The sequence below is a fragment of the Drosophila guanche genome, unplaced genomic scaffold (assembly GCF_900245975.1).
Source record: "Drosophila guanche unplaced genomic scaffold, DGUA_6, whole genome shotgun sequence".
NCBI lineage: Eukaryota > Metazoa > Arthropoda > Insecta > Diptera > Drosophilidae > Drosophila > Drosophila guanche.
Window position 1 is genome coordinate 4,821,128 of NW_022995744.1, and position 26,601 is coordinate 4,847,728.

A 26,601-nucleotide genomic window follows, 5' to 3' on the forward strand; every position below is an offset into this window, starting at 1 on the left:
TGTTGCTGCTGCTGCAAGGAGCAACATCCTTCGGAAGTGGCAAGCAAATGTGTCTGTCTGTCTGTGAAATGTTGTTGCTGTGCATTATGTTGCATTTGCAATGCAAATACTTTTGTGCTTTTTGTTGATGTCGCAACGACAACACCGACGACGATGAGGCTTATGTTGCTGCCGCTCCTGCTTCTGCCCCTTTATGCTGCTGAGCCTTTTATTTCTTTATTGTGGCTGCCACATTGTGCGTCGTGTGTGTGTGTGCCTGTGCATTTGCATTTGCTTTTTGCTGTTTATATTTCTAATAAAAATGTCTACGTTATTTTATGCTTCGATGCACTGCACTAGGCACATGAGTATTGGAGATCACAAATGCCAGAGATGACAGTCTATAGAGTTGATAGATTCAGTTTATGAAACCCTTTTATGCCAATGGATATTTTATGATATTTCTGGTATCACTCCTCCGTCGCTCCTTCTTTCATCCCTAGGAGCCTTTAATTCTCTCGTAATTCTTCTGCTTTTCCCTCTAGTATCTAACGACTCACGCTGCCATCGCTATGAATCCGGCAAACCAGAACATTGTTGATGAAGTGAAACCCTCTGCCTGTAGGCAAAGGAGAGAGCTCGCTCGCTCTGCTTTTATAGAGCAAAGCGAATGGCTGATAAACACACAAACAAATATAGGCGACAGCAGCAGCAGCAGCAGCAGCAACAACAATGGCAAGCGGAAAATGGTTGGCGTTGTTCTCGTTCTGGCTTCCATGTTGTTCCCGCTGCATTCCATTAACATTACAAATGTATTCATTGTTCGCGAACTGCAGCAACGCCAACAGGCAACAGGCGGCATGCGGCAGGCGGCAGGCGGCAGGCGGCAGCAACAACAGCAATGACGCCATTATGCGAAAATGTGACAAGTGATAGAAAGGATAATGCCAGCAGCTAGCTAGTGCAACTCCCTTCCGAACCCCTTCCACGCTCGCACACGCAGAATGCACAACTTTTTTTTTACTTTGTTGTAGTTTTTTTTTATGGTTTTTGTGTGTGTTTCCTTCTTTATGCGCAAGTGGCTTTATTATTTGTTTTCTTTTTCCCCCTTCTCTCTCGCACGCTAATGCAGCTTATTTGTGTGTGTGTGTGTGTGTGTGTGTAAGGGTGAGTGTGTGGGGACTACTGGGAAATACACTTACTTCTGATGCCCGATGAAGACTTAATACTCTTCGGAATAAAATCAGAAGACAAATGTTTTCCTCCTTGCAGCTTAAAGTGGAAAATAAAAAGCATAAAATGCAACTGAAAACAGAACGACTTTTGTTCGATTATTTAAAACAGTTTTCTAGCGGATGGAAACAGCAAATACGGATAGGAATGGGGAGCTTAGAGATTTCTGAAAGGGATGACTGCCTTAGAGGAGCTTTCACTGCACTGCTTAGTGAATGGACCCTGCCTGGACTCTAACAATAACAGCAACAGCAACAGCGTTGTGAAAAGATGACAAAATCACAGAATGCCAAATTGTTTTCCTATTATTGTTGGCATTGTTGTCGCCAGTGTTGCTGAGCTTATCGTTATTTAAATTAGCATTACAATGCACTCACACACGCACTCAGAGAAAGGGGCTACCATATTGTTGCTTTTGGGAATTGTTCAATGTGGAAACCCACTCCAACTCCCACTGTGTGCCACATTCTTTGCCTTTTCTTTGGGATTCTGTGGCAGAATTTAATAAATTTTTAATTAAATTCGAATTGCTTTGGCCAACGGATTGACAAGCAAAAGGGTCATGTAAAACTGAAATCAAATGGCTTTCAATGGATTTGCACATGTCGTCTGCGTGATTTTTGTCTGCCTCTTATTACAATTGGAGCCACTTTTTTGTTGGCAATTGTTTGGTAGCCAGTTTAAAGTTTAAATAGGAACTTAAATAGGATTTTCACACACAATTTTAATACATAAATCATTTGGGCAATGAAACTCGCATCGACATGTCCCTACACATCTTTCGCTTCTGTTTCGAGCTCAGAGGAGGCCAATTTATTTGCCCGTTCGTGTGACAAATTTTACTACACCTGCTACAAGCACCGAGCACACATCAAAGCTCGTAGCAGGATGAGTAAGAGCCTCCACTCGAAGCGTTTGCATAAGAAAAGCCCCCCGAAGAGAGCGGCAAATTTCACACAACAATGCCATACGGAATTGCACAGAAAAATGCCAATCCATCCTGTGTATCCACGTATATATTTTCGTAAGTATTTACACATGGAGTGCGGAAGAGTTCTGCACGAGTGTTTGTCAGTATTCCGTGTATCGAAAGTGTCTAAGCAACAATTTGGCATTATACTTCGCTCCGCTGGCATGGAGAAAAATCCATACATTATTCATGTTAGAGCCACACCCCCTCTTGCTGCTGCTCAGACAGGTGTGCAAAATAACTGACAAATATTTCACAGATGTCACCTTTTCACAGCCGTTTGTTTGGTCCCACAAATCGCGTTGTGCCTCCTCCAATAATTGCCCAATGAGTTGGTATTTCCTGTACAGAATTTGGTACATTCGTAATGCCCCTATCGGCAGGCACGCTGGCTAGATTAATGTCAGGGGAGCATTTGATTTGGATTTGGTTTTGGGGTTTTTGTGGCATCAGCTTGGCCTTGGAATAATCGTTTTCGAAAGTGAACGCCTAGCAAGCAACATTCTCACTCACTCTCTACACTTTGTGTAATCTCACAGGCAATGAAAATTGTTGAATTAAACTCACATCTATAGATAGTAAATTTTGTAAAGCCAATGCATAATGTCGAATGCCAGCGACAATCCCAACCACAACGACGAGCCACCAGCCGCCAAGAGGCCGCGATTATCCGATGTTGAAAACACAAATGAAGATGAACCAAATGGGACTCTGAGTACCATGGAAAGCAGTGGGGTTGAGGCAAGAGGTGGCCAAGGTGGCGCCTCTGATCTTCACAAGCGGCTGCATAATCTACTGCTCTGCGTTGTGTGCCGGGAGGTGCCGCATCCGGAGGAGAGCTATCAGTGCAAACATGGTCACATTATGTGCGAGGACTGCACGAACCACATACTGGCTGATGCCAGGATCACGGACAAGGATGCCCATTGCCCCTCCTGTCGGATTTGCATTACCTGCCACAATCTGGAGCAGAATCTTGTGGTGCGCCAGGCCCTCTGGGAGCTGCCCATCGAATGCGCGAGCTGCGCTGTCGAGCTGTCGGTAGCGAAAGAGCTCCCAAAACACTTGAAGTTCGACTGTGAGCTGCGTGTGGTGCGTTGCAAGTACCAATGCCTGGGCTGCTCCTGGGAGGGCACTCTCAAGGACAGAGAGTTGTCGCATAACGCCGCCTGTGGGTTTCCCCAGAGGAATGGCAGCGACATCCTGAAGTTTCTGCAGCTCGCCAATGCCAAGGGGCGTTTTTCCAGTGTGCCTCTGATGAAACTCCACCGGGAGCTGAGTGCCAGTCGCATCAACTTTAGAAACGTGAAAATGAGTAGGATACCCAACAGGGACTCGGACTTTTTGAGAGAGTTCGTGCTTCTCGAATCTGAGGTGAATTTTTCGGAAGAATCATAACCAGTCGCAAAGTCAACTGTTGACCCTCTCTGAACCCACAGACGATCACCGCCTTTGAGGAGCAGTGGGTGCTGCGCCTGCATCTGACGACAGCTGGTGAGAGACGCACTCTCAGCTGCCAGTTGCTGCTGTTGAGTACCCCGCGAGGGGCTCTGATGGTCGACTACATGATCCGGATGCCGCAGGGTGTGGGCAGTGTCAAGCAGCAGCACGACATACGCTTGCAGCTTTATAGCCATATCTTTGATGCGAAGAACAAGGGCGAAGGGCGTCGAAAGCTGCCCCTGGAGGGACCGCAATCCCTGTACCGGCTGTTTGCCATGAACGAGATCCAGCTCCGTTTGTGGATGTTTTTGCATTATTAATCGCCTTTAAATTGTAGTATAAACCTTTATTGGGCACAACATATTTTGTCATGATTTTCTTTTCTCGTTGACTGGATGGTTTGGGCACCTTCTTAGGGGCTGGGCGACTTCTGGATCTGCTCGTTCAGGGAGTTGGAGAATTTCTGGAAGGCAGCGAGACCCTCGGCAGCGGCAGCCTTGGCCTTTTCCTGGAAGTCCTGCAAAAGCGCAAAAGCGGGTGCATTAGGCACACAGTTTTGGGTACAGCTCATGGTCAAGGCCTTACCTTAACGCTGTCCTCATTGAACAGATCCTTGGCCTTGGCCAGCAGATCGCTGATCTGAGCCTCAAACTCCGACTTGGCGGGCTCCTCACGAGGCACGCGAGCGCACATGCACACCTAAAAAGCACCAGAAACCATCAGCCATAGTCACAGTCACAGTTCCTATCACAACTTACGGCGACAAGGGCGAACAGGAAGAAAATCAAAGCAATCTTGGCCATTTTTAGTTTTTGTTTTTTACTGCTTCAAAGCTGATCTTCACGGAGGAACGTTGACTTGAGTACTGATCGAGCTAGACCAAACTGCTCACAACTACACCTCGTTTTGCGTCGCAGCTGAAACCGAGCTGAAACCGAGCTGAAGCCGAGACGGGAGTCCGGCTTATCGCTGGCACTATCAAGGTCAAGCGCTTAGAAGCGCACCATCACCGATAAGGCACTAGAGTGAAGTGAAGTGCTCAAAATTCTAGACGATTTGTTCGTATTTGTTGTACCACCCAGAGGGAAAGGCAACGCAAATAAAAATAGATGGAAAATACAAAACGAAAATGGGAGTGAAAGAAAGTGTTTGTCACTTATATTTTGACAGCAATATTAAAGCATTTAAAATATATAGGGATAATTAATTTGTATATTGTATATTTTTCACATTTTTATTGACTTTAATTCATAATAAGCATTCCGTAAATGTAATATTTATTTTTATTGTTTGTATTATAATTGTAATATATTTTATTTTATGTATTTATTAAATGTAAATTGATTAAAATTTATGTTTTAATTTAAGTATTTTGAAGTGTTTTATGTATTAAATAAACCGCAAATTCAAAAGTATTTTCCATTCATTTCTGTTTAATTTAAAGTGATTTTTATATGGTTTAACTGGGATTGTGTTTAATCACATTTAACATAAATATACGAGTCAGTATGTGTGTGCATAATTTATTTTATGTATTTTAAAGTGTTGTATGTTTACATTTAGGCATACAATTATGTAGGATTGTATTTAATTGAGTTGTGGTTGAGTTTTATGTTTTTTTTCTACTGTGCTTTAGCATATTTTAATAACCATGAAGTCTACTAGTATAGATTAAATGACTTGAAATTAGTAAATATTATGCGATGTTCTTAAGTAATTAATGTAATTTGCAAAAGACAAGCCTTATTTTGTTGAACCCCACTGTGCGGGTATGGAACGCCTTCTAATGCAGCACCCGGAAACATTTCAAGAGCTTATCTGCCAAAAATTCTTTCGAAATTTGGTTTGTTTGCCCGTTCATTAAATTAAGAAAAATAAGTACACATTAAAAGTGTTTTGGATATGAACTTGGGAGGCTCTGGCGCTCCAGTCCCTGTGGTACTTAATTGTCCATGGGGAGAAAATATAAACATTTCGCCAATCTGAGTTATTTTTGCTACAAATATGAGCAAACAATTTCTGTCGCTTTGTTTCCAATTCACTTAAAAATGAATTCTTTCTCAGATAAGACAGATTACATCAGCGCACACAGCACGTGGCGGAGGGTCTCATGCTGTTGCTGATACTGAGGTTTTGTTCGACATGCCCCCGATAAGGTGTTCCATATTTCAGCATTTCAATGTATGTATATAGAAGATTAGAAACAACATATTCCATTATGCCATCATACGATGGATGTGACAGCTCAATTATTTACACTGCGGTGCGCTGTTGAAAAAGTCATCAAAACTGAACTTTGCAGCCAAAAGGTGTCCGGATTACTATCCATACTTAAGTCACACACTTGTTTGAGTACACTTTTCATTCACTCAGACTTGAGCTACTTGGGTTCATCGCTCGGGGTCGCATCTATAAAGTTTTTTAATAATTAATTTCCAGCATGATTTGCGGTTCTGATTTGAGAATTGACTCACTGAGCGAATGAAAAGTACAGTTTGTTAGTTTCTACAGATAAGCGAGAGCTCTATAAGCTAGATGCTAGATTACGCAATGATTCCAAACTGCCATTCCAGTACTGAAACATTTGCGATTTGTTTGGTTCTTCGTTGAATAAAATTAGACTTCTACACGCAATGATGGCAAAGCGCCTAGAAATTTGATATATTTAACCCTGAGTGACTCCTCCACTTGGCAACGTGGCAGCTGCTCCACTCCCGTCTGGGAGTGGCCTTGCCACTTTGACTGTTCGTTTCAAGAGCCAATCCATTAAGACAATTTCTTGTTGAGTTTTGTAGCTCATCTTTCCAAGTGGCCGACCAAGGGAGATGAGTCTCCAACAGAGGCAGACACAAACCAAACCCAATTAAGTGCCAGCGACCAGACCCCAAGTCTGAGAACAAGTTCGAGCCAAGAGCAAACCACTAATAAATTTTCATTTGGCGTAATGAAAACATTTAATTGCAGTTCGGGGAAACTTTCTGCCAGCAGCAGGGTTCATAGTTTTCTGAACTACTGTGGCACCCTCTTCTATGGTGGGACCGAGCTGAGTATGTGCTCCGGTACGGGCGGGTGGCAGTGGGGCAGGGGTGGGCCCAAGGTCGGATAGGTGCGCAGGCGCAGCAGCTCCAATATCGTTTGCAGTTCCAGCACATGGGCATAGTGACGGCGAACATTATCCATGAGCTGTCGATGGGCTTTAATCTGTGACATTCTGCGGAAAGTGAGAGAGAGGAAGAGTCTTATCAGTATGTGGGGGCAGAGGTTTGATCGCTCTCTCACCGTTCACGCTGCTCACGATCTCGCTTCTCCTCCATCATGGTGTCGCGCAGGGTGTTCTGGAATGTGACGTCCACCTTGATCCGTTCGATTTTGAAATCGATAGCATGGCTTTTGCGCTTAATCTCCAGCGTATTGGCCTTTACAATATCGATTTTGAGATTGCTAGAAGGGAGGCGGCACGGATTAGAGGTCGATGTCTAGGAGAGCTCCGCCTAGGGCAACTTACATGCGTTCGATGTGCCTCTTGAAGGCCGCTATCTTTTGCTCAACAACTCGCTCTATGGCACCGGCGACCATGTACTTCTGTCGCTCGGCTTTTACCTTCTCCCAGTTGCGCAGGATGTTGAGAAACTCCATGGACACTTTGCACTTTTCGATGGCATCGAGCATGTACTTGAGATAGGCAATGTTTGCCTTCTGCAGCTTGTGCTCCCACTCCTTGAAGATCACCTGGCGCCGAAAGATGGCCACACGCTGCATGGCCTTGATCTTTTTGTTTCCAGCATCCTGTGGAAAGGGGAGGACTTAGGGGAATCCATTTGATGGCATGTCTCTCACCTGTATCAAACGATTCACTTCATTGATGTCCTCCACATGCATCAGCACAGTGTTGCTCAAGGACTCGGCATTACCCATCACCGACACCTCCACTTGCCCCAGCGTGAGTGTCAGTTGCAGCGTCATGTTCCGCATTACTTCCAGCTGAAAATCGAACGTTTAACCATCATAGTGTGACCACTAACTGAAGACCCAACTCACATATCGCTGAACGCTCTCCTCGGAGCTCTTTTGGGTTACATTCTTGGAGTCCTTGAGGGCTGTCAAATCCTTGGCTATGCTCGCCAGGTAACCCTGACCATCCGCCAGTTGGTAGCCGACCGCCTTGAGGCGCACTTCGCTTTCCATCTTCTGGCGGCGCAGCTTGATGAACGACTCCCAGCTCTTGGCATCCACCTGGGGCGGACAGTTCTTGGGCGCATCGATCTCTCCGATGTAGGCCAGGAACTCTTGGATCTCCTTGGGCAGGGGGAAGGCAGTGCGTTGGCTCTGCTTGCCACTGAGCTTGTGCGAAGTCTCCATGCAAATGAGCACCGAATTGAAGACCTTGGCCGGCAGCTTGGGGCGCTTCTTGAAGAGCTTTGTCATCTCGTGCTGGGCATGCGGCACAGTGTTGAGGAATGTGCTGCGGAAATATCGCTCGATGGCGCGATCCCTGGTCTGCTGGGCCTCCAGTCGGCTCTTGGCATCGGCCAGACCACGCTCCCAGAACTCTAGCAGCGCTCCGTAGCGCCTGATGTAGTCGTTGAGTTTGTCGAAATCCTTGCGGAACATGGCGATGCGCTTGCGGATGTGGACGCGGGTAAAGTTGATTGTTTCGACGGTGAGGAGGCGCAGGCGGCTCTGCTTGAGGGCAAAGTCATATTTGAGCTTGAGTATCATCAGCTCGGCCACTCGCTGGTTGAGCTTCAGGATTTGCTTGCTCTTCAGATCTAGGGTTTTGGCCTCGTTCTCCGTGAGGATGCGCAGATACTTGCGGCGATCCTCCTCCAGTTGGCGCACTGCCTCCTCGTAGACGCGAAAGATCTTCTGATCCTCGAGACTGTACTCGTGCGGCTGCTTCTTCAGCATGAACTCGGGTATGGGTATGTCCTTCTTGATCTCCTCCTCCCACAACTTCTCCAGCACCCCGTCCATCATGACGATTAGCGCCCGAGACCAGAACTCCACCGACCAGAGCAGCAGTCGCCCCTTCTTGCCGCCCGTATCGATGGTCTTGCGACGTCGTCGATTGATGGCCTTGATCTCCGAGTCGTCCACCTCCATGATCCGTTTGATCACCTCATCCTTGGCCAGCGCGGGCACCGTGAGATCGGGCGGCTCGAACTGATCCATGTGGAGGAGGCGCAGCATTATGTTCATGTTGTCGTAGATCTTGTAGAGCACCTTGTTGGTGCTCAGGACACTGTCGATGGTGTCCTGCTTGAGCTGCTGGGCCTCGTGGAAGAGCTTGTTGAACTCCTGCTTCAGAGGATCGTTCAGGTAGTACCGAAACTTGCAAGTCTCATTGTACAGCTGATTTGAGGTGACGATATTCTTGTCCTGCAGCTGGAAAACGGGCGCCATCATGTGCTCGTAGACACTGGGACCCTCCACTACGAATGGCTTCAGCTCCTGCAGCCCCCTGTGCTCCTCCTCTTCTGCCACCTCTGTGTCTCCTTGGCCCTCATGGTCATGGACGGCAGCCTTGATGGCTGGACTCTTGCGCTGCTGCTGTATAAACTCCTCCATGTCCTCCATGGAGCCCATGGACATGCGTATGTGATCCTCCAGATCGTAGAACCGATACTTGTCAAACTCCACCATATCCGGCTTGCGGCGCATCGAGAAGCTCTCGAAATTGGCATCCGCAAAGATCGATCTCACCTTGTAGTTGATGCTGACGGCCTCGCGTGTCACCAGCCGCATGATCCAGTCTCGGATGCGCGACTGATCCTCGATGGCACGCTCCAGCGAGGCCCTCTCCAGGGTGCACAGCTTGTGGGCCTCGTCCGTGAGGGCGTCCAGCCACTTGTAGTTGAAGCAAAACTTCTTGAACACGCCCCTGGTCTTGCCCGTCACCGAAATGTCATAGTCTATGAGGGCCGTAACCTTCGCGGCAAACTCCCCGATCATGCTGAAGACTTTGTCCCGCTTGAACAGATCCGCCTTGGTGTACTCCTCCTTTGTCTCCTTCTTCAGGGTGATGGGCACGAAGGGGCTGACTTTGTACTCGATTTGCTCCAGTACATTGTAATCCTCTTTGGGCAGCGGCAACTCCACATTCTCCCGCACACAGTCTGACAGTGAGGGCAGACGCATTACTCGAAGATTCTGATTGGACAGGAGAATGATGAGGTACCTGTAAGAGTGGCATTTGATTATGGTAACTGTAGGTTGGAGATCTACACTAACTTGGAATTATAACACTCGCGTACACGCAGCAGATTCTCGGGAACAAACGCCAGATTGAGGAAACGGCAGACCATGAAGGGCTTTCGCGATCGTTTGTGCTGCCGGAAATGGACAACAATGCCTCCGACACTCCACGTGACCAGATTCTTCGTCAGCATCGCACCCAGAATATAGCCAAAGTGCGGCGTCTGCACAGACGCGAGCCAATGGATCTCCTCTTTTTCGTTCAGCAGAAACTGATCAAAGTTGGGCGAGCCGAGGGCCACGCCCATAATCTCGATCTGCGTCCAGCGACCAATGGGCGGCTGCACACAGAACGAAACATATGAACAGGGCAGCGCGTACTCCCGCCGATGCAAACGCTTGTCCTTGCCCCAGTTGAAGATCCACAATTCGGTGGCGGAGCCTGGCAGCTTGATCTTGGCATCCCGATGGATGGCCACAATCAGGCGGGGACCCTCGACCAGCAGGAAGCTGTGGACAAACACCTGCTTGAGGTGCTCGCTGAGGTCGAGGTAGGCCGTCATTTTGTGGGGCCTGTACTCCAGCTGGACAATGTACAGGCCTTTGGCCTGGTCCTTGAACACCAGCCAATTGTCGTGAAAGTCGAGAGCAGTCACCGGCAGCGTGTTGGTCTCCAGCTCGAATGTGACACTCGCCACGGTGGCCTTCTCGAAGTGCACCATGCAGAGGCGTCCGTCCTCGGTGCCCACAATGACGATGGCCATGCTGCGGTGCGAGTGCATGATGCAGGCATTGGCCACTGGCACCTCGCACAGGGTGTGCCCCTTGGCCAGGTCCATTATGGCCACTCTGTCGCTATGCAGCACAGCCACGCACTCGTCCTTGAGGCCGATCAGCACTCGGAACGTGATCACAGGACTGCCAGTGGGCAGGACATCCACCAGCGAGGCTGCACTCCCATCGACCACCACCTGAGCGATGCTGCCCAGCCGTTGCTCGGCATAGATCTCTCCATTCTGATTGCTCACGAACCGATTTATGTCCTGCAGCCGCTGCTGATCGATCAGCCACTCGACCGAGTAGCCTCCGGCCTTTTTCTTGAGGTAGAAGGCGTGCGTGTTGTTCGAGATGAGCAGCCCCATGCGGTGCAGGGTTAGGGCATGGGGACGGGCAGCCGTGTGCTCCAGATCTTCGCGGAGGTAGACGGGCTTCCACTGGGTCTTGAGCAGGAAGCAGGCAATGTCCACCTGGAAAAGCTCCCCGTAGTCGTTCACCACGTACAGGTTGTTGTCGTCGCCGAAGCACATGAAGTTCTCCCAGGACTTCAGATAGTCTTTGCCCACCTCCACGTAGGAGATTTGGTGCAGCTTGGACTCTTTCTCAATGGAGCAGATCTCGTAGCAGAGGATGCTCATCTCCTGCTTGTGGAACTGCACAATCGTCGGCAGGTTGGAGTTGCTCACGCAGAGACCTCGCGACACCGTCGGCACATTGGTCACCTGCTCCACCATCAGGCTGCCGGTCCGGAAGTTGAACACGCAGATGGGATAGTCCGGATAGCCGCCCACACCCACCAGCAGATCGTTCTCGGAAAACCTGATGTCATTGTAGTTGATCATGTGAGCTGAAAAGATGCCGTAATCATCACTCCATTTCGCAGATACTCCATATACTCTCCCCACTCACGTGCGATGGTGCTAAACTTGACCATTTCCGGATACTTGTAGATGTAAATGTGGGGCCGCAGCACCACCTCGGCAAACGCAAACAGCGGGAAGCGATTGTGGCCGGCGAACACGCTGATGTGCAGTCCCGTGGCCACCGTCTCCGCCTTGAAGTAGCTCACGGCCAGCGTCTGCATGTGGACAAACTTGATCGCATTCCCATTGCGAAGTGCGAGCACATCGGGGCCCACATTCACAATGCTGCCCTTGTCCCAGACGTTGCACCAACTGAGGATGCACCAGGCTCAACTTAACATCATCTTTAGTTTATTGCCACAAAACTTACCAAATTGTAGATGATATATTCATTCTGATATAACTATGTGCTGACTGTTTCGACAATAGCTCTGTTCTGGATTTATATTTCTAAGTCAACAAGCTAAAGGGTTGCTATGACGACAAAAGGGTTTCCATGCCAATGGAAACTTCTGGTTCCTTAGAATAAGAAGAATAAAAAGAATACCGGTTCATCCATCACATTTAGATTTGAAAATGTATGCCATTAAATCAACTGTTTTATTGAAGAATAATTTCGAGTTAAAATAAATACATTTTTAGCCCATTGCTCGAAGGAATTCCTAGACAGGAATTATAACGATTTTAGAGAGCAGCATTGATCCTTTGATCCAGTATTGATGGGTTTAGTATTGATGGGTGTAGTGTCCCGCGTCCCATGCTTCCTTATGAGTTATTTCGCTCAGAGCCTGGCTCATGGCTCGGTGGAGAGACTGAGCGATGCTGGAACGGGGAGACAGAGGTTCGCCTCCTGCCAGATACCACAAACATTTTCTTTTATACATTTTCTTCGTTTTCTTCATTTTCTTCATCAAGTTACTCTAACGAATAAGATGCATCATGTATTGGTCCCACCATAAGTCCTAACTTCCATTGAACATCCTTTCAATTTCAAGTTTGAAGTTTCGAAAAACGTAGCAGGCCTAGAGGAGGCAATTGAAGTAGAACATTTTGACACCTTTCATCGCCACCGGACATGGCCTAGGGGGTAGAGCTGTTGCCTGTCAAGTGTCCGGTCCTGGGTTCGATTCCCAGTGTAGGCTGCGTACACTTTCCGCCATCACTGCAACTTACAACAACAACAATGCCAACAAATAACACCAAAAATACAAATCACAAGAAATGAAATCAAAATTTAAAGTAAAATGACAAATAATTCCGGAACAAATTTAAATCAAAAGTGTAAAGTTAAGTTAATTTTTGTTTTTTTCTTTTTCTAATAGAGTTGAATTTTGATTTCTTTTAAGGCAATTTCTGCATTTATTGTTCGGAAGCAATATTTAATTTGTTCGAGGCTTGGAAGCCTAGGAACACCTAGGAACCACTGGGAAATTTTCAAACACACTTGTGTATCATCTGGATTCAATATTTGGTGCCTCTACCTCGCATAACCTCTGAGAATATAGCCTTCATCTCACAATACTTTAATTAATAAAGTTTAATTGTTTGAGCAAACAAAAAATAATACATAAATATTCTTAAATTGAGGCAAATTTATATTTAATTTATTTATAAGATTTTAATTCAATTTTCCATCGATTTTCGTAGTTCTCTTCCCAGTTCTGTGGTACGTACCTATGTACCTACATACCTACCTATCAAGCGTCTGACCTATTTCAGTCAAAGTCTTGGATCGGTGAAGTAATCGAACGCACTGCCCTCCTCCCAGAATCCCATCTCCATCATTCGATAGCCTGTCGCCAATCGCTTGTCGACATTACCGTAATCGGTTTTGGGGGGAAAACGACCAGACAAAAAAAGTAATACCTACAATATTCATATTATTATGACAGCAAGGATATTTTGAATGCTGTCTGCAGAGGGCACAAATAAAAATATTGTATTTCAATTGTCAATTGAACTTAGTGCAGCCATCGAGAAATCCCAGACGCAAAAAAAATGCGAAAAATGTAATCAAATCATATAAAAAAGCCACGAAATGTTGAGAGCTGTAAACGAAACGAAACGAAACGTGATGACGATGACATCGTCTTTAACGATTTGCAGTTTATGTTGGTGGAGAAGGTGGAGGAGGAGGCGATCCATAAAGAACCTTTCCAAGCATACTTTCGGGCTGGGGTGACGGATCTCAACTAAATGCGTCTGCTATGTTGTCCCTGTGTGGTTGTTGCTGGGCTTGTGGCTTGTCAATGGTTATTGATTGTCTGGGTGTCATGTGTATGTAATCCAAACGGTAGAGAGAGATACAGAGAGAGGATGGCATGTAAAGCCGGGGCGGAAGCTTTTAAGACGTTTTTCCTGTGAAATGTGAGGCCGTTGAGCTGCTTGGCATTTGCATTACTCGTGCACTTTCGTTCACCCCACAACAAGGATGAAAATAAAAGATTTTCCCTCGCTCTGTACGAGTCGTCAAGAGGCGGTTGGGTGAGGGAAATCAGAGCAGCACACTCGTTTACAAGAAGAAAGTAAAACGCGTTTTCCAATATTCCAAAACACAAAAGCAGCTTGGCAAATCCTCAAGAGCTAAGCAGCATATCACAAAACGGCTCACAGAATGCTTTCTGCAGGAAATGTCTGACACTGCATCGGGAGCAGGGTCTGGCTGGAGCTGCGGAAAATCGTCGACAGTTGAACCTGGCAGCGAGGAGGGGGAAAACTTTGTCATAACTTTGCTGAATTAAATTTTGTCTAAAAGTCAACGCAACAATTCATATTCTTTGCTCATTGTTTCTGGCATTGATTGCACTTTCTGCATCAGTCTTTCGCTTTTGCTCAAGCTTAGAGGATTTGGAAATACTTTAGCGCCGATGAAGCAGTAAAACTTGAAGCAACTTTTAGACAACCCAAAAAGACTCTATCCTCTCTCGAATCGAATTTTCTTTAACCCAAAACGATTCATATTAAAGTTAATTCTCGCTCTCCATTTAAATGGCTGCTGCTGGAAATGTGATGCGTATCTCAATGCGCCCGCATGTCAATCACTGAGATTGAACAGCTCGCCCCCGAACAGCCCCCCAACTGCCACCAACTCCGCCAATCGCTCTATTGATAATGTGTGGAGAAAGGAAATGAAGCGGGTCTTGGCTTGGGCTTGGTTTGGTTTTGGTGGTTGGTGCGCTGGTGGTTGCTTTGCTGGATGCTAAGCAGCTGCACGTGACCCCCCAAGAGGGGCTGGGCCAACACTCCACACACATTCCCTTCTCCCCATGCGCGTTTGCCTTTGGTGCTTTATCTTTACGGCTCGAATCACACATGATAGAGCAAAACCGGAACCCGGACCAGACCGAGACGAGACCAGCACTCTGAGCCCCCTCTCCAGGTAAAAGTTTCTCACACTTAAAGTTGCCTCATTAGAAGTAAAGTGTTTGGCCAGCAACCACAGATAGATATTGTATCTGCGAATGTTTTCTGTGCGTGTCAATAGCTTTTTATGTGCAGAGTGCATGGTGCAGAAGGCGGCACACAATCAATGTTTAGGTGTTGCGAATTAGCACAAGTTTAATGAAGTATCCCCAGCCATACCATTCCATTCGATTCACACGATTGTCTGGCTTTGGAGAGCGGAGAGACAGAGCTGGGAGAGCTGTAAGGGCTTTGTTCCTGGCCCGCTAAGTAGCTGCTAACCCAGCGAGGCACTTTTCCCCTCTTGCCACCTAAGTGGATAATGCATTTCCTCGGCCAAAAAGGAAACAGCAATACTGCAGTTGCAAGTGGCAAAAGGCAAGAGACTCGAGAGCACAGCACTGCGCCCTGAGGGACTGGAGCTGGAACTATAGCTGGAGCCGAGCAAACGAGTCTCACGCACTCAGAGTGAATGGCAGACAAACTCACTTAGACACTCGGACTTGGGAAGACAATTGCCCAGGAGAGGCGACAAAGGTTATTACATTCAATTTGAAATGAGTATTTGAATGAGCCAAAATCATACTCGAACCGAGTGACATTTTTTTGTAATTAAAAATTTAAATTTAAGAATAAATTATTTATTTATTGCAACAGTTACAATGAATTTTTTACTTCAATTTAATTAAATATGTTATGTAAATATTTTATTTAATTTTTTAACTGAATTCCTTTTTGATAATTCATTTCTCAAGTCAAGTAATTATTTGAAAGTGTTTATTATTTTATTTTTTATTTAATTTTGTATATATTTTAAATAAAAAAACTTTTAAAATGTTATAAATATATTTGTTTATTTTGTTTATTGGTTGTAATTAGTTGGAGTTGGTAATTTGCCAGATCAACATCGACCACTGTGTCGCCTTGCTCCTAGCTGCCTCTGGATAGCACTGCTGGCATTGCTGGCAATACGCTTCGTTGCACACAACCCAGGCAGCAACAATAACGAAACACTTAATTCGTCTGTCGTCTAGCGACGTCATCAGCAACATTCCTCAGCTCTTCTCGGGAACACCTTACCGGCACTCGCCACCACCCGCACACAGCACACCCCGACCCACGACAGACACACATCGTTAGGAGCGTTGCACAAGCAGCACCCGCAAGGTATGCTCTATAAAATTTTACTTAAAATGCCACAGCACTGCCAGCGCTCGGCCACGCCCCCCACTCACTCTGCTTGCCTAGCCCAAAAGTTTTGCAACGAAAATTGCTATAGTCAGTAGTGGAGATGGGATAGAGTTGGGTTTAGTTTCGTTTCGTTTCGTTTCGTTTCTTCCATTGGCTTGGGCTTGGCTTTGCACTTGACTTATAAGCTGCCAGATATACGAGTATATATTGGAGGCGGGAGGCGGTGACACGCCCACAATACGTTTGCAATTTCCCACACATACGTGAGGTAATTTTAAATTGTTTTGGGGCAAGTTTCGATGTTGCCTTGAACGATGCTTTTCTTTGTAACTTTGGACAGCCCCAAAAACTATGCAACGGTTTCTGATTCGCCCCTCGCTTTGTCTCTTTGTTTCTCTCCCATTTACGCATTGGCGAGCAATGAGCGCAAATTAAGCGCAGCTGACGGAGAGGATAACAGAAAAATAACTAGAACGGATACAACCACAGACACAGAGCACACACAGAGAGCACACGGAGCAGACAGCTGTTGATGTCTCCCTGCCGTGGCTCTTTGTCGTTGTCGTTGTCGTTCTCGTTCTCGTTCTTGTCCTTGTCGTCTGCTGTTACGTCAGCTTGAAAATTAGTTGCTACTTATATGCTTCACTTAGTTTTTCTTAAGTAGCAGGGATCAGCTCTCATGTGTGTCTCATGGGTGTGTCAGCAGGTGTGTGTGCGTGCTGGAGATGGGCACGTGACTCACGGACACAAATGAAACTGAAAAGTTGATCCTGCAGTTGGCGCATCTCCAGGAGAGCAAGAGGAACAGCCACCCACTCCTGCTGGGGGATTATTTTCTTTCTCTGGCTGCATTTTGCACCCGAGCATTTTCTACTTAAAAGAGTCTGTCAACGTGATTGCATGTTAGCTCTGTTCTTCATCTCGCTGTGACTCCTGACTGCTGGATTTGGTGGCGTTTCAAGGGCTGCTTTGCGGCTGCAGCTGAACTTAAGACAGAGACTGTAGAAGAAGCCTTTGGTTAGACTTTAAGATGATTTTGCAAGCCTGCTAAAGAACAAAAGTTGAAGTTGTGCACCTAACGAGCTCCCCAATTAATCGCCTCTTCTGCAGAATACATTTCAGTTGTGTTTTAATTATTCAATTAGAGAAATGTGTAAGGAACGCATAAGCGAACGTGATGAATGCAACTGATACTGCACTCTCGTGCACGTATTCTGCATTTGCCTCACTTTGAGTTCATTAGTTTTGTGGCACGTCACTCGTTATTCTGTTTATTGAATTATGCGCAACACACGCCAACAGACAAGCACACAAACAGACCAACAAACAAATAACTGAATAAATTCCCCTTTCGCATTCAATTCCCCCTCCACTCTGTACACCTGCTTTGCTGTTCTCTGGTTTATAAAGCATACGCCCCGTGCAATGAGAGCCTTTTAAATGTAATTAAACCACTGCGCCGCAACGGTTGTCGAGGCAACATTTGGGTGGATAGGGGAAGGGGCATGGCAGGGTGGCACAGACTCGTATTTTCAGTAAGTTTCACCTTTGTTTTGTCAAATTTGCATTATTCCAATTGCAGAAACACTTTGTTTGGTTTGCGTACGAGTGTACCACCATGTAATGGGTGGGCAGACGCATACCCTCGAATATCCTCGGGGCCCTTCGGCGTTGAGTTTAATCCAATTACAAGGGGTTGCCGCTTCCACGTGGAGACTTTAGGGAGGCGCGTGTGGGCGTGGTCCACTAATTACATTAGCTAATGAATTGAAATAGAATTAAATATGTATTATTTATTTGCTTAGATTTTCACTTTGTTGCAATTCATTATTCTCATTGTGGCCAAAGCTCTGCAAATAATTATTTAATGGCCATTCACCGAAAATAGCAAAATGCAAACAAACACAAACCGGGCAAATGAAATCAAACCTGCCTAAATGCAGCATTTCGGCGAAATGTTCATTTTATTTATTAGTTTCCCCCCTCTTTGGGCATTTTGTGGGCATTCAATTCGCGCTCATTCTGCGGTTACCCAATGCATTGGGAATGTGCTCAATGCGTGCATGGATGAGGTCTTCCAATGGGAATCAACAAGCTTAGCCGCAAACTAAACACATTTAATGGGACAAACAGAAAGGAGTACTTTCACCCGATACTAATTATTGTGCTTTACTTGTAAACAAATTTAAACATACAACTACTTTTAATTTAGCTTAGAAGTTGGACCAGGAATCACTTTACATTTGTACAGGCTTAATCTTTGTTTCCTCTAGTGGATCGGCCTTTGTCTTTATCAGGTTTCGGAGACTCGTTTTTTGTGGCACGTTTCTGCTCTGGCCTGCTTTGAGTCTTTGGTGGATTAGTTTGTTGATTCTTTTCATTCTTTTTCTTCTTGGCAATGTCCAGCAGTACATCTTCCAGCGACGGCTGTGTCAGAGAGTAGTCTGCCAGCTTCCAGGGGCTGCGATTCCTCTCAATGTACGAGAAAACCCTAGACCATCGCAGCTTGTCCGTGGGTATGTGGTAAGTGAGCCTGCCACCAAACTCTTCCCTGAATGGGCAATCATTACGAGTGAGTGTGTTTGCTTGGTCTGAATGCAACTTACTCAAGCGATGACGTGGGATAGTCCGCTTCCATTTGACTCTTTACCTTCTGTACAGTGTGCACCATGCTGTAAGGGTGTGTTGGTGGAGAATGTTACCTCTATACGAGCACTGAGCACTCTGAAACTTAAGCGGCTCACCTTTCCGGACTCGTCTCCACGTGTAACTTGAGCACCAGGCACTGGGCAAACTTATTCTTGATGCGCTGCTGCGACCCCAGGCAATGTATTTGCCCGTCCGCCATAATAGCCAGTTGCGTGCATAGGGCCTCCACCTCCTCCATGCTATGAGAGGACAGCATCACCGCCTTACCCTCGTCCCGCAGTGAGGAGAGGACGTTCCACACATGACGCCGGGACGCCGGATCGACTCCAGAGCTGGGCTCGTCCAGACAAATGAGCGATAAGCCCTCGCTGGCCACCGCTGCGTTTAACTTCCTCTTGGTGCCGCCGCTGTAGTCCTTGACCTTGTGGTCCAAATGTACAAAAAAGCCAAAGTCGGAGGCCAACTTTTCAATGGCTTTCTTGAGGAGTTCCCGGCGTGTGCCACGTAGCAGAAGGAAGATCCTAAGTGTTTGACGGCCAGTGCAGAAGTCGAAGAGCGTGTCGTGCTGGGGGCAGTAGCCGATCTGCTTCCGCGCTGCCGTGGGACGCACCATAAGGCTGCAGCCACGCACGTGAATACTCCCAGTCGTCATGCCAATGTCGCCCACAATCATCTTAAAGGTAGTCGTTTTGCCTGCCCCATTGGCGCCCAGCAGGCCAAAGCACACGCCACTGCAGTATATTTAGTTATCGTTTTTGCACCGCTGCACTCGAATCACTACTCACGGTTTGACAGCAAATGATATTCCCCTTACGGCAGACATGAGTAAGTACCTTTTCGAGACTCGGTTCAGGACCAAAGCGTGCTTGTTGCGATCCTCGCCCGACATTTCCTTTATCCTTTCGGCCACAGCTGCCACATCTCCATCGTTGCTTTTTACATTTGGCCGGCAACAACGACATAAAATTTGTTTTATGCCATACCACAACATGGTTATGTACTCGGCAAATATCAGTATCAACATGTAGATAAAACCACAAATCAGCAGATACCTCACCTCCACCCAATCCAGAAGGTCTGTAAGAAATACCTATAGAGATGCTCTTATTTATGATACCTACTGAAAGATACGTACTAAGGGAAGAGCAAAAGTCTATCTGAAGGGTGAATCCGGGAGTACAGTACATCTTATAATTTTCTCTTAAGTCAGCAGACTGGCCCTTTTGAAACCTTGCAAAGCAGTTTGCAACAGCGAAATAGCCAGTAATCACAGGATAGAGGTAACATATGGCCATAAACTCTTTTTTAGCACCTATGGGAATCATTGGAAAGGTCAACGCTAAAAGGAAGCCCAAAAAAACACCTACAAAGTGAGAAAATAGTTTGGGGGTTAACTGAAAATGCTTCTCTGAGGACAAACGATCACAAATCCTACCGCATACAATGTTCAAGTTAATCATTATGACCACCGCCGTGCCGGAGTCCTTGAAAAGGCCTACCATCATATAGGTAAGTGGCAGAACCGCCACTCCAATGACCATGAGAATCAAAAGCATTTCCAAGGGATGGCATAGCTCGTGCACCGCCAGTAACAGTGCCAGCGAAAGCACAAAGTATAAAGCCAAGTCCGTGAGATAATGGGACAGCCAATAGGTGGCCATGTTCACTCCGGATACTTGTTGCTGCATCCGCGTTTGCGTCACCTTCTCCTGCGCTACTAACATACCGAACATCCCCAAGACAATGGCCAAATATAGCATAACACAAATGGCCATTATTAAAGACATCATACGTTCACGCTGTGAATTCTTCCCTTGATACGGGGCATTGGTTACCTCTATACTCGCGTTGGGGCCTACCATCGTTTTGGCCATGGCGTTGAATACAAGGTTGAGCGAAAGGGGAGCACTATGAAGAAAGACACGCATTCTAACCCAGGCGATTGTCTCTTGGTCGAAGGTAGCTGCTGCTATAAGACTGCGCTTCATTTCGTATATCCGTTCGGGAGTTTCTTGACCCTTCCCTATGTATTCTTCTATGTTCTGACTTGTTCTCTCAACGGAGCCGTATTGCTGGACCAACTCTTGGTATGCATTGGCCATATCCCGCGCAGGGCCCGTGTTCGATGTGGATTGCAATATTATCTTGACGTCATCGCTTTTATAGTCGGCCAATGTTATCGGCAGCCTCTTCAGCATCGAGCCCTCCGATGGCTCTCGAATCAGGACTATAATGGCGATTACTATGGGCAGCAGCAGCAAGGCCAGAAATATCCACTTCTTATCGTAGATGTAGAGCATCTTCTTCAGCAGCATGGCCTCCCACTGGCCCAGGTAGCGCAAGCAAAAGTTTTGATAGCGGTTCTGCTCCTGGTTTTGTCTCTGGCTCTGCTCATTCGATCCGCCGCCGCTGGTTCGACCCCCACTACCCCCTAGATCTTCCGCACCGTGCGACATAAATATGTCCGCCAGACTGGTGGAGCTAAGACCAAATCCCACCACATCCAGCTGCTCCTTCTGCTGCTCCAAGTCGTTGAAAAGTGACCCAAGGGATCCCATGACGCGATGCGGCAGTCTATAGGACACGTCAGATCCAATGTTACTATGAGGACGCGTGTTGGGCACGTGGGAGGCTATAAGTTGGGTCAACCTGGACACATTGCAGTTGGGGCCCTTCTCGCAGGTGAGCAGATAGCTGGTTTCGTTTTGCTTCTTGAGGAACGCCAATGTGCCCAGGCAACGGAGCCGGCCATCGCTTACGATGGCAATGCGGTCAGCCAATACCTCGCCCTCGTCCATTTGGTGTGTGGTGAGCAGAATGGTGCGGCCCTGCTTCTCATCCAGCAACAGCTTCCAGAGCTCATGCCGCGAGTTGGGGTCCAGGCCCGAGCTGGGCTCGTCGCAGAACAGAACCTTCACGTTGCCGCACAGGGCACAGGCCAGGGCTAGCCGTCGCTGGGTGCCACCAGAGAGGCTTTTGGCCGAGCTCCTGGCCTTCGCCTTTAGGCCAAGCTTCTGTATGTATTTGTCCACCTCCTGTTTGACCGCTGCCGCCTTAAGGCCTCTGAGGCGGCTGTAAAATTGAAGATGGCTTGCCACACTTAAGCCATCAAAGAAGATGTTTTTCTGCGGACAAATGCTGAGGGATCGACGGGCCTGGAGGCGATCGGTTTGTATGTCGTAGCCATTTATGATCGCAGTGCCGGAGCTGGGTTGAATGGTCCCCGTCAACATTTGTATGGTCGTGGTCTTGCCAGCTCCATTGTGGCCCAGGAGCACCATGATCTCGTTCTCAAACAAATCGAATGTCAGACCGGCGACCACCTGTCGCTTGCCAAAGCTTTTGCTGAGATTCTTGATTTGTACTCCAGAGGTCTTGCCTCTGGCGTTGGCATCCACGAACTTGGAGTGCTTTGGTGGCGAAGACCTATCCAAAGGTCGCTCCTCGTCGCTGGGTCGGACAGGAAACAGCCCGGGAGGGGATAGTACTCCGCGCATGTACTTGGCCGGACACCAGAAGCGCTTGGTGCACGGGAAGTACCAAGGCTGTGGAGTGCCAAACTCCCCTGGCCTCACCTGCTCCATGTACAGGCAGATGAGGATTGAGATCAGGCTGATCAGTAGCATGATCATTAATATCGCACCCACGCTAATGCTATCATGGAGCCAGGACGTCTTGAAGAGATTGCTCCACTGGAGGCCCAGACGTTCCTTCTCCCATATGACAATGCGATCCATGACCATGTTCATGGCTGACACAACAAAAATGCTGCACAGGATGTTCACCACTGTGCCAGTACTGTCTTTGTCTATGACAAAATTGGGCAAAGAGCTGGCCAGGAACAGGAGAACGGCAATGATGGCACACCAACCGCTGCGGGCGCAGAAGGAGCTGACCAGGAAGCCAAAGCAGATCAAACAGTGGCTGCACACAAGCAGATAGAAGAGAAAGACCGACCAGTCGGTGTGAGGGAGAACGGCCATATCGGCAAACGGGTTTCCCCCCCTAAAGGCAGGCATATTTATCGCCGTCCAAAGAATCGTAATAATCAACGAAACCATGAATAAAACTATCATGGACTTGACATACCAGGCCAGCCATTGGAGGTAGTTGCTTACGTCGAAGATGTTCAGCATTTCCTTCAGCTGGAGCTCTTTTTCCTGGACAATATCCTGCGATTCGCAACTGTTAGGGAAGTCATTGTAGTAGGAAGATCATAGTAGGCTTACCTTGACATCCATGGTGAACGGGCATAAAAAAACACATATTAAAAATATAACAAACATATCATCTAGTGACAAATTAATCTCTTCATATAGTTCTTTGAATTGCGTCCGGAAAACAGTTTGGGTCCCATTCTTCACCTGCAGATACCGTTGGCTGATTTGCGTCTGAAGAAGTAAAAACCCAGTTCTCCGATAATGCGTTTGTGTTCGGAATTGCGAAATCAAAATGTTCAAAAAAAAAGAATCTTCTTTGTCAACGGAAAACCGCAGAGCAAACCGGAATCTGTGCGGCAACTCGGTTATGTCGGACCACTCGTCGGGAAACTCTATACCAAAAGCACCCTCGTACGAAATATTTTTTGTAAGCGCTTCCTCCAAGGCCTTGCCATCGGCAAAATCCCGAAAATAGGTTGGATAGTCAAGTAGGGTCACCCCACTAAGAAACGTCTCAAGAATTTTATTCTGGGGCGAGTAACAGACGATAATTTCACTGCGTGTAGCAATCCATGAACACAATGTTAAATTATACTTTTAATTGTCTTCCAGATTTGTACTAGGCAAATAATACTTACCTTGAATTATGGGGGATGAAGGGGGAATCTTCTTCTCTGATGCTTGAAGCAAGGTTACTCGCGAAGCCCAAAAGGAGGGGTGCCAGCGCACTAAAAATAGATACTATTACCAAGCAAGCGAATTGGCATTTACGTCCCAGGAGCACACATAGATTTTTCCACAATATCAATAAAAACTTCTTTTGCCAGGACAAGACCACTGGCTCTTCCTTTTCATTTGCCATATTTATTATTTTCTATGTTCTGGAAGAAAGAATTACGGTAGTTATGATTTTAGGGAGTTACCGATCCAAGTTTTGTGTTTGGTTTGCACTGCGAGTGGAACTATCTTGACAGCTGAAACACTGAGCACTTGATGCTTTGGGTACGAGATATTCAAGTTTATCTTTTGTTTATGAATATTTCCTTTGACATATGTTTCAACTCATACTTCTCATACTTCTCACAGCTGACCACCTACCACTTATGCCATTCTGCAAACACTTACCCTTCGTTTGATAGGTTAAATGATAACCAATGCCAACCGGACACGTGAAATAAAATCTGCCCTAAATGATTTATTAGTTTTGCCCCAGATTTTGGATATTTAGTGGGCATTCAAAGCGCGCTTTTTGGGGTTGGCCAATGTGGGGCTTTAAATGTGAATCAACAAGTTTTGCGGCTGAACTAAATACATTTAGAGTAGTAATGAGAGTGTGTACGCAAATCGAAGAGAAATATTGGGCTTTGAAATGCAAAAATATTTTTAATAAAATTCGACTTTTAAATCTCAGGATAAATAGATTAATTAATAATTTCTTTTTCGACTTTTCCCGAGTTTTTAAAGTCAACATTTCGACAGTTCAACATGCCTGCTGTTGCGCGCTGATGTGCCAAAAATTCGTGCGCAAAAAGATCGTTTGGCGTTATCCATCTTACTCTTTGGTATCACTATCTCTCTCTCGCTCTTTTCACACACCAACACCAACCGTTTCATGTCGCTCGCCTCCGAACAGTGCACGAGAAAGATTGTGTAAGAAAATTGATCAATTCCTTCAGAGTATAACCAGATTATATTGAATAAAAAGCTAGCTCAAAGTTTAGGTTTCAGTTTTATTTTCACGGAGAGAACATCTTGGTAAAATGTAGGTTCCTTTATTCTCTACACCCGCCGTCGCAGTTGCATCCCGAAATATTGCATGGCCCTTGCATGACCATGCAGTATGGAGTGGTGCACTGCACCTGCCTTCTCAGCTGCATCTGGAATAGGATCCACTAACACGCGATCCATCCTTGCAACCCCCTGGCTTTGATGGGCAGCAGTAGGATGTCTCACTGCTAAGGAGAACCAAGACCAGGATGTGCCAGAGATGCGATTCGGGAAATTATATTATTGGACGGTAACATAATTTCCCGAATCGCATACGCCGATTCCAGCTATGAGCTAGTGCACGATGGGTGGGTACGGTGGACGGTGGGTAGCTTTAGACTATAATACAATTTCTCTGACCGTTTTATATGGCAATAAATTGAACCACTTGTTATGGTAATTATCTAATTCTGTATGCTATGCTTCTAATGTGATGTGTCCTTGAGACTAGACTAGATTTTACATGTGTGTGTGTACATATGCTCAATGTTGGATTTGATTCCAGTCCAGCGTCAAAATATTTATGGAAATATCGGGGTAAATCATTTGATTTGTTTCTCTGCAACTTCCGGCATTTGGATATTGATTTCAAGTCATTGTTATTAAGCGGCTTAGACTGTGGCTGCACCCCAATTGGCCTCAATCACATTATCCGCCATCACCGCAACATTTAAACTCCCTACCCCCTCTGTCACCGTTCCCGTTCCACAAACTGCAGCGATGTGGGATTTGGGTCAATGGTGGGTTGTGTGGTGAGGGCGAGGCTGGGGCCGAGGTGCTTTCATCATTCAACATTCGCCATGTAATGACTTTGGTCAACAGAACTCATCAAGGATATGTCAGCGTTGGCTCTTGGCTCTCTTGATTCTCTCTGAGACACGCCCCGACCCGCCCAGCCGTGCTTCAGCAGTGGGTTGCGGTTGAGGCTCAGCGGGCATGCAAAGCACTTAACTCGTTAGCGGTTAACGGTATATTGGTAAGCCAACAGCAGCGCGAACAATAATTAAACAACAACAGCAGCAGCAGCAGCAGGCACACGATAGCGTTAGGGACACCCAAGGACAGGGACCAACGCGTACATGACTTGTCAACGCAGAAAACACAAGGCTGTAGCCAGAGACGAGGCCAACACCAAAGCCCAGGTGAAGATGGCAATTTTGCAAATGATTGGGCTTGACTGATTGATTGATTCATGGACTGCAACATTCTGCCACAAATCCTGGCCAAATGCCGACTGGGAATCAACAACAGAAAGTAGTTTCAATTGAGTGCAATTAATGCGATTAACAAAAGGCCTCTAAACAAAAGAGAAAAGGGAAATACCAACATTGTCTGCAGTCGGTTGATTAAGGGATTAGCTGGGAACGGCTGGATAAATCAGAGCCGAGCCTCGTTCAGGGGTTGGCACATGGCCAGCAGCGCAATGAGCAATGAGAAGCCACATTAAACACAAAGGGAGTACATCGGGCATCAGGGACAGTCGCGGGGCCCATTCCACAACAAAATTAAATGAGCTAAGAGCAGCTGGCTAATAGACTCCAGCTCCTTGCCACTTAATGGGATATTAAGCTACAAAAAACAAAACAAACAAAAAAAACCTCTATGGCGACGGCAGGAAAAACTTGCCAGCCAATAGCACACATGACTCAACACACAAAATACGCCAAAAATACTAGAGCGAAGACCAGGAGCAGGACGGGGACCAGGACCCTGCCTGGACCTGGGACCTGGAACAGGAATAGGATACCCGGCATCCTCCGAAATAAAAATAACAAATATCCACAGTTAATTGAAATTCCTTAACTTTCTCAATTAAACTTTCGTGCAATGCTTTCAACTTTTGCGGGGGGGGGGGGGGGGGGGGGGGGGGGGGGGCGAGACAAGGGCGAGACTTGGCTCAGTCTTTCATTCACTCCCAAAAAAAAACAACAGCAAAAAACAGGATGAAGAGGAAGTTTCCTCCAGTCTCTCT

General features: G+C 46.6%; 3 protein-coding genes across 4 annotated transcripts in view; 1 reads left to right on the top strand and 2 right to left on the bottom strand.

Moving 5' to 3' along the window:
- The window catches only part of LOC117579303, a 26,329-nt gene extending 14,380 nt beyond the window's left edge, over window positions 1-11,949 (bottom strand). The window contains exons 1-8 of one of the 2 annotated variants that reach the window (XM_034265111.1): window positions 11,831-11,949; window positions 11,507-11,772; window positions 9,857-11,444; window positions 7,664-9,803; window positions 7,463-7,606; window positions 7,131-7,411; window positions 6,905-7,066; window positions 6,652-6,836 (exon numbers count right to left, since the gene is read on the bottom strand). In XM_034265111.1, the coding sequence (XP_034121002.1) occupies window positions 6,653-6,836; window positions 6,905-7,066; window positions 7,131-7,411; window positions 7,463-7,606; window positions 7,664-9,803; window positions 9,857-11,444; window positions 11,507-11,772; window positions 11,831-11,853 (4,788 nt within the window). In that variant the 5' untranslated portion in view covers window positions 11,854-11,949 and the 3' untranslated portion in view covers window position 6,652. The remainder of the gene's footprint in view (window positions 1-6,651; window positions 6,837-6,904; window positions 7,067-7,130; window positions 7,412-7,462; window positions 7,607-7,663; window positions 9,804-9,856; window positions 11,445-11,506; window positions 11,773-11,830) is intronic. The other variant, XM_034265112.1, reaches the window with a different exon arrangement.
- Window positions 2,692-3,986, top strand: LOC117579305 (cysteine and histidine-rich protein 1-like). The gene is made up of 2 exons (XM_034265113.1): window positions 2,692-3,556; window positions 3,622-3,986. Exons 1-2 carry the CDS (start codon window positions 2,786-2,788, stop codon window positions 3,943-3,945), a joined length of 1,095 nt encoding a protein of 364 aa, XP_034121004.1. The 5' UTR covers window positions 2,692-2,785; the 3' UTR covers window positions 3,946-3,986.
- Window positions 11,950-18,206: 6,257 nt separating the features above from the next.
- On the bottom strand, window positions 18,207-23,743 carry LOC117579302 (retinal-specific phospholipid-transporting ATPase ABCA4). The gene is made up of 8 exons (XM_034265110.1): window positions 23,501-23,743; window positions 22,932-23,418; window positions 20,138-22,874; window positions 19,838-20,065; window positions 19,488-19,779; window positions 18,798-19,433; window positions 18,660-18,725; window positions 18,207-18,604 (listed from the first exon to the last, which is right to left on the bottom strand). Exons 1-8 carry the CDS (start codon window positions 23,722-23,724, stop codon window positions 18,307-18,309), a joined length of 4,968 nt encoding a protein of 1,655 aa, XP_034121001.1. The 5' UTR covers window positions 23,725-23,743; the 3' UTR covers window positions 18,207-18,306.
- Between the last annotated feature and the right edge of the window lie 2,858 nt (window positions 23,744-26,601).

Excerpts from the sequence above, each read along its gene's own strand:
- LOC117579305 (XM_034265113.1), top strand. The coding sequence starts at position 2,786 with ATGTCGAATGCCAGCGACAATCCCAACCACAACGACGAGCCACCAGCC. Across the intron at positions 3,557-3,621 it reads TCGTGCTTCTCGAATCTGAG|ACGATCACCGCCTTTGAGGA; the intron begins GTGAATTTTTCG and ends CTGAACCCACAG.
- LOC117579302 (XM_034265110.1), bottom strand. The coding sequence starts at position 23,724 with ATGGCAAATGAAAAGGAAGAGCCAGTGGTCTTGTCCTGGCAAAAGAAG. Across the intron at positions 23,419-23,500 it reads TTCATCCCCCATAATTCAAG|TGAAATTATCGTCTGTTACT; the intron begins GTAAGTATTATT and ends TGCTACACGCAG. Across the intron at positions 19,434-19,487 it reads ATATCATTTGCTGTCAAACC|TGGCGTGTGCTTTGGCCTGC; the intron begins GTGAGTAGTGAT and ends AATATACTGCAG.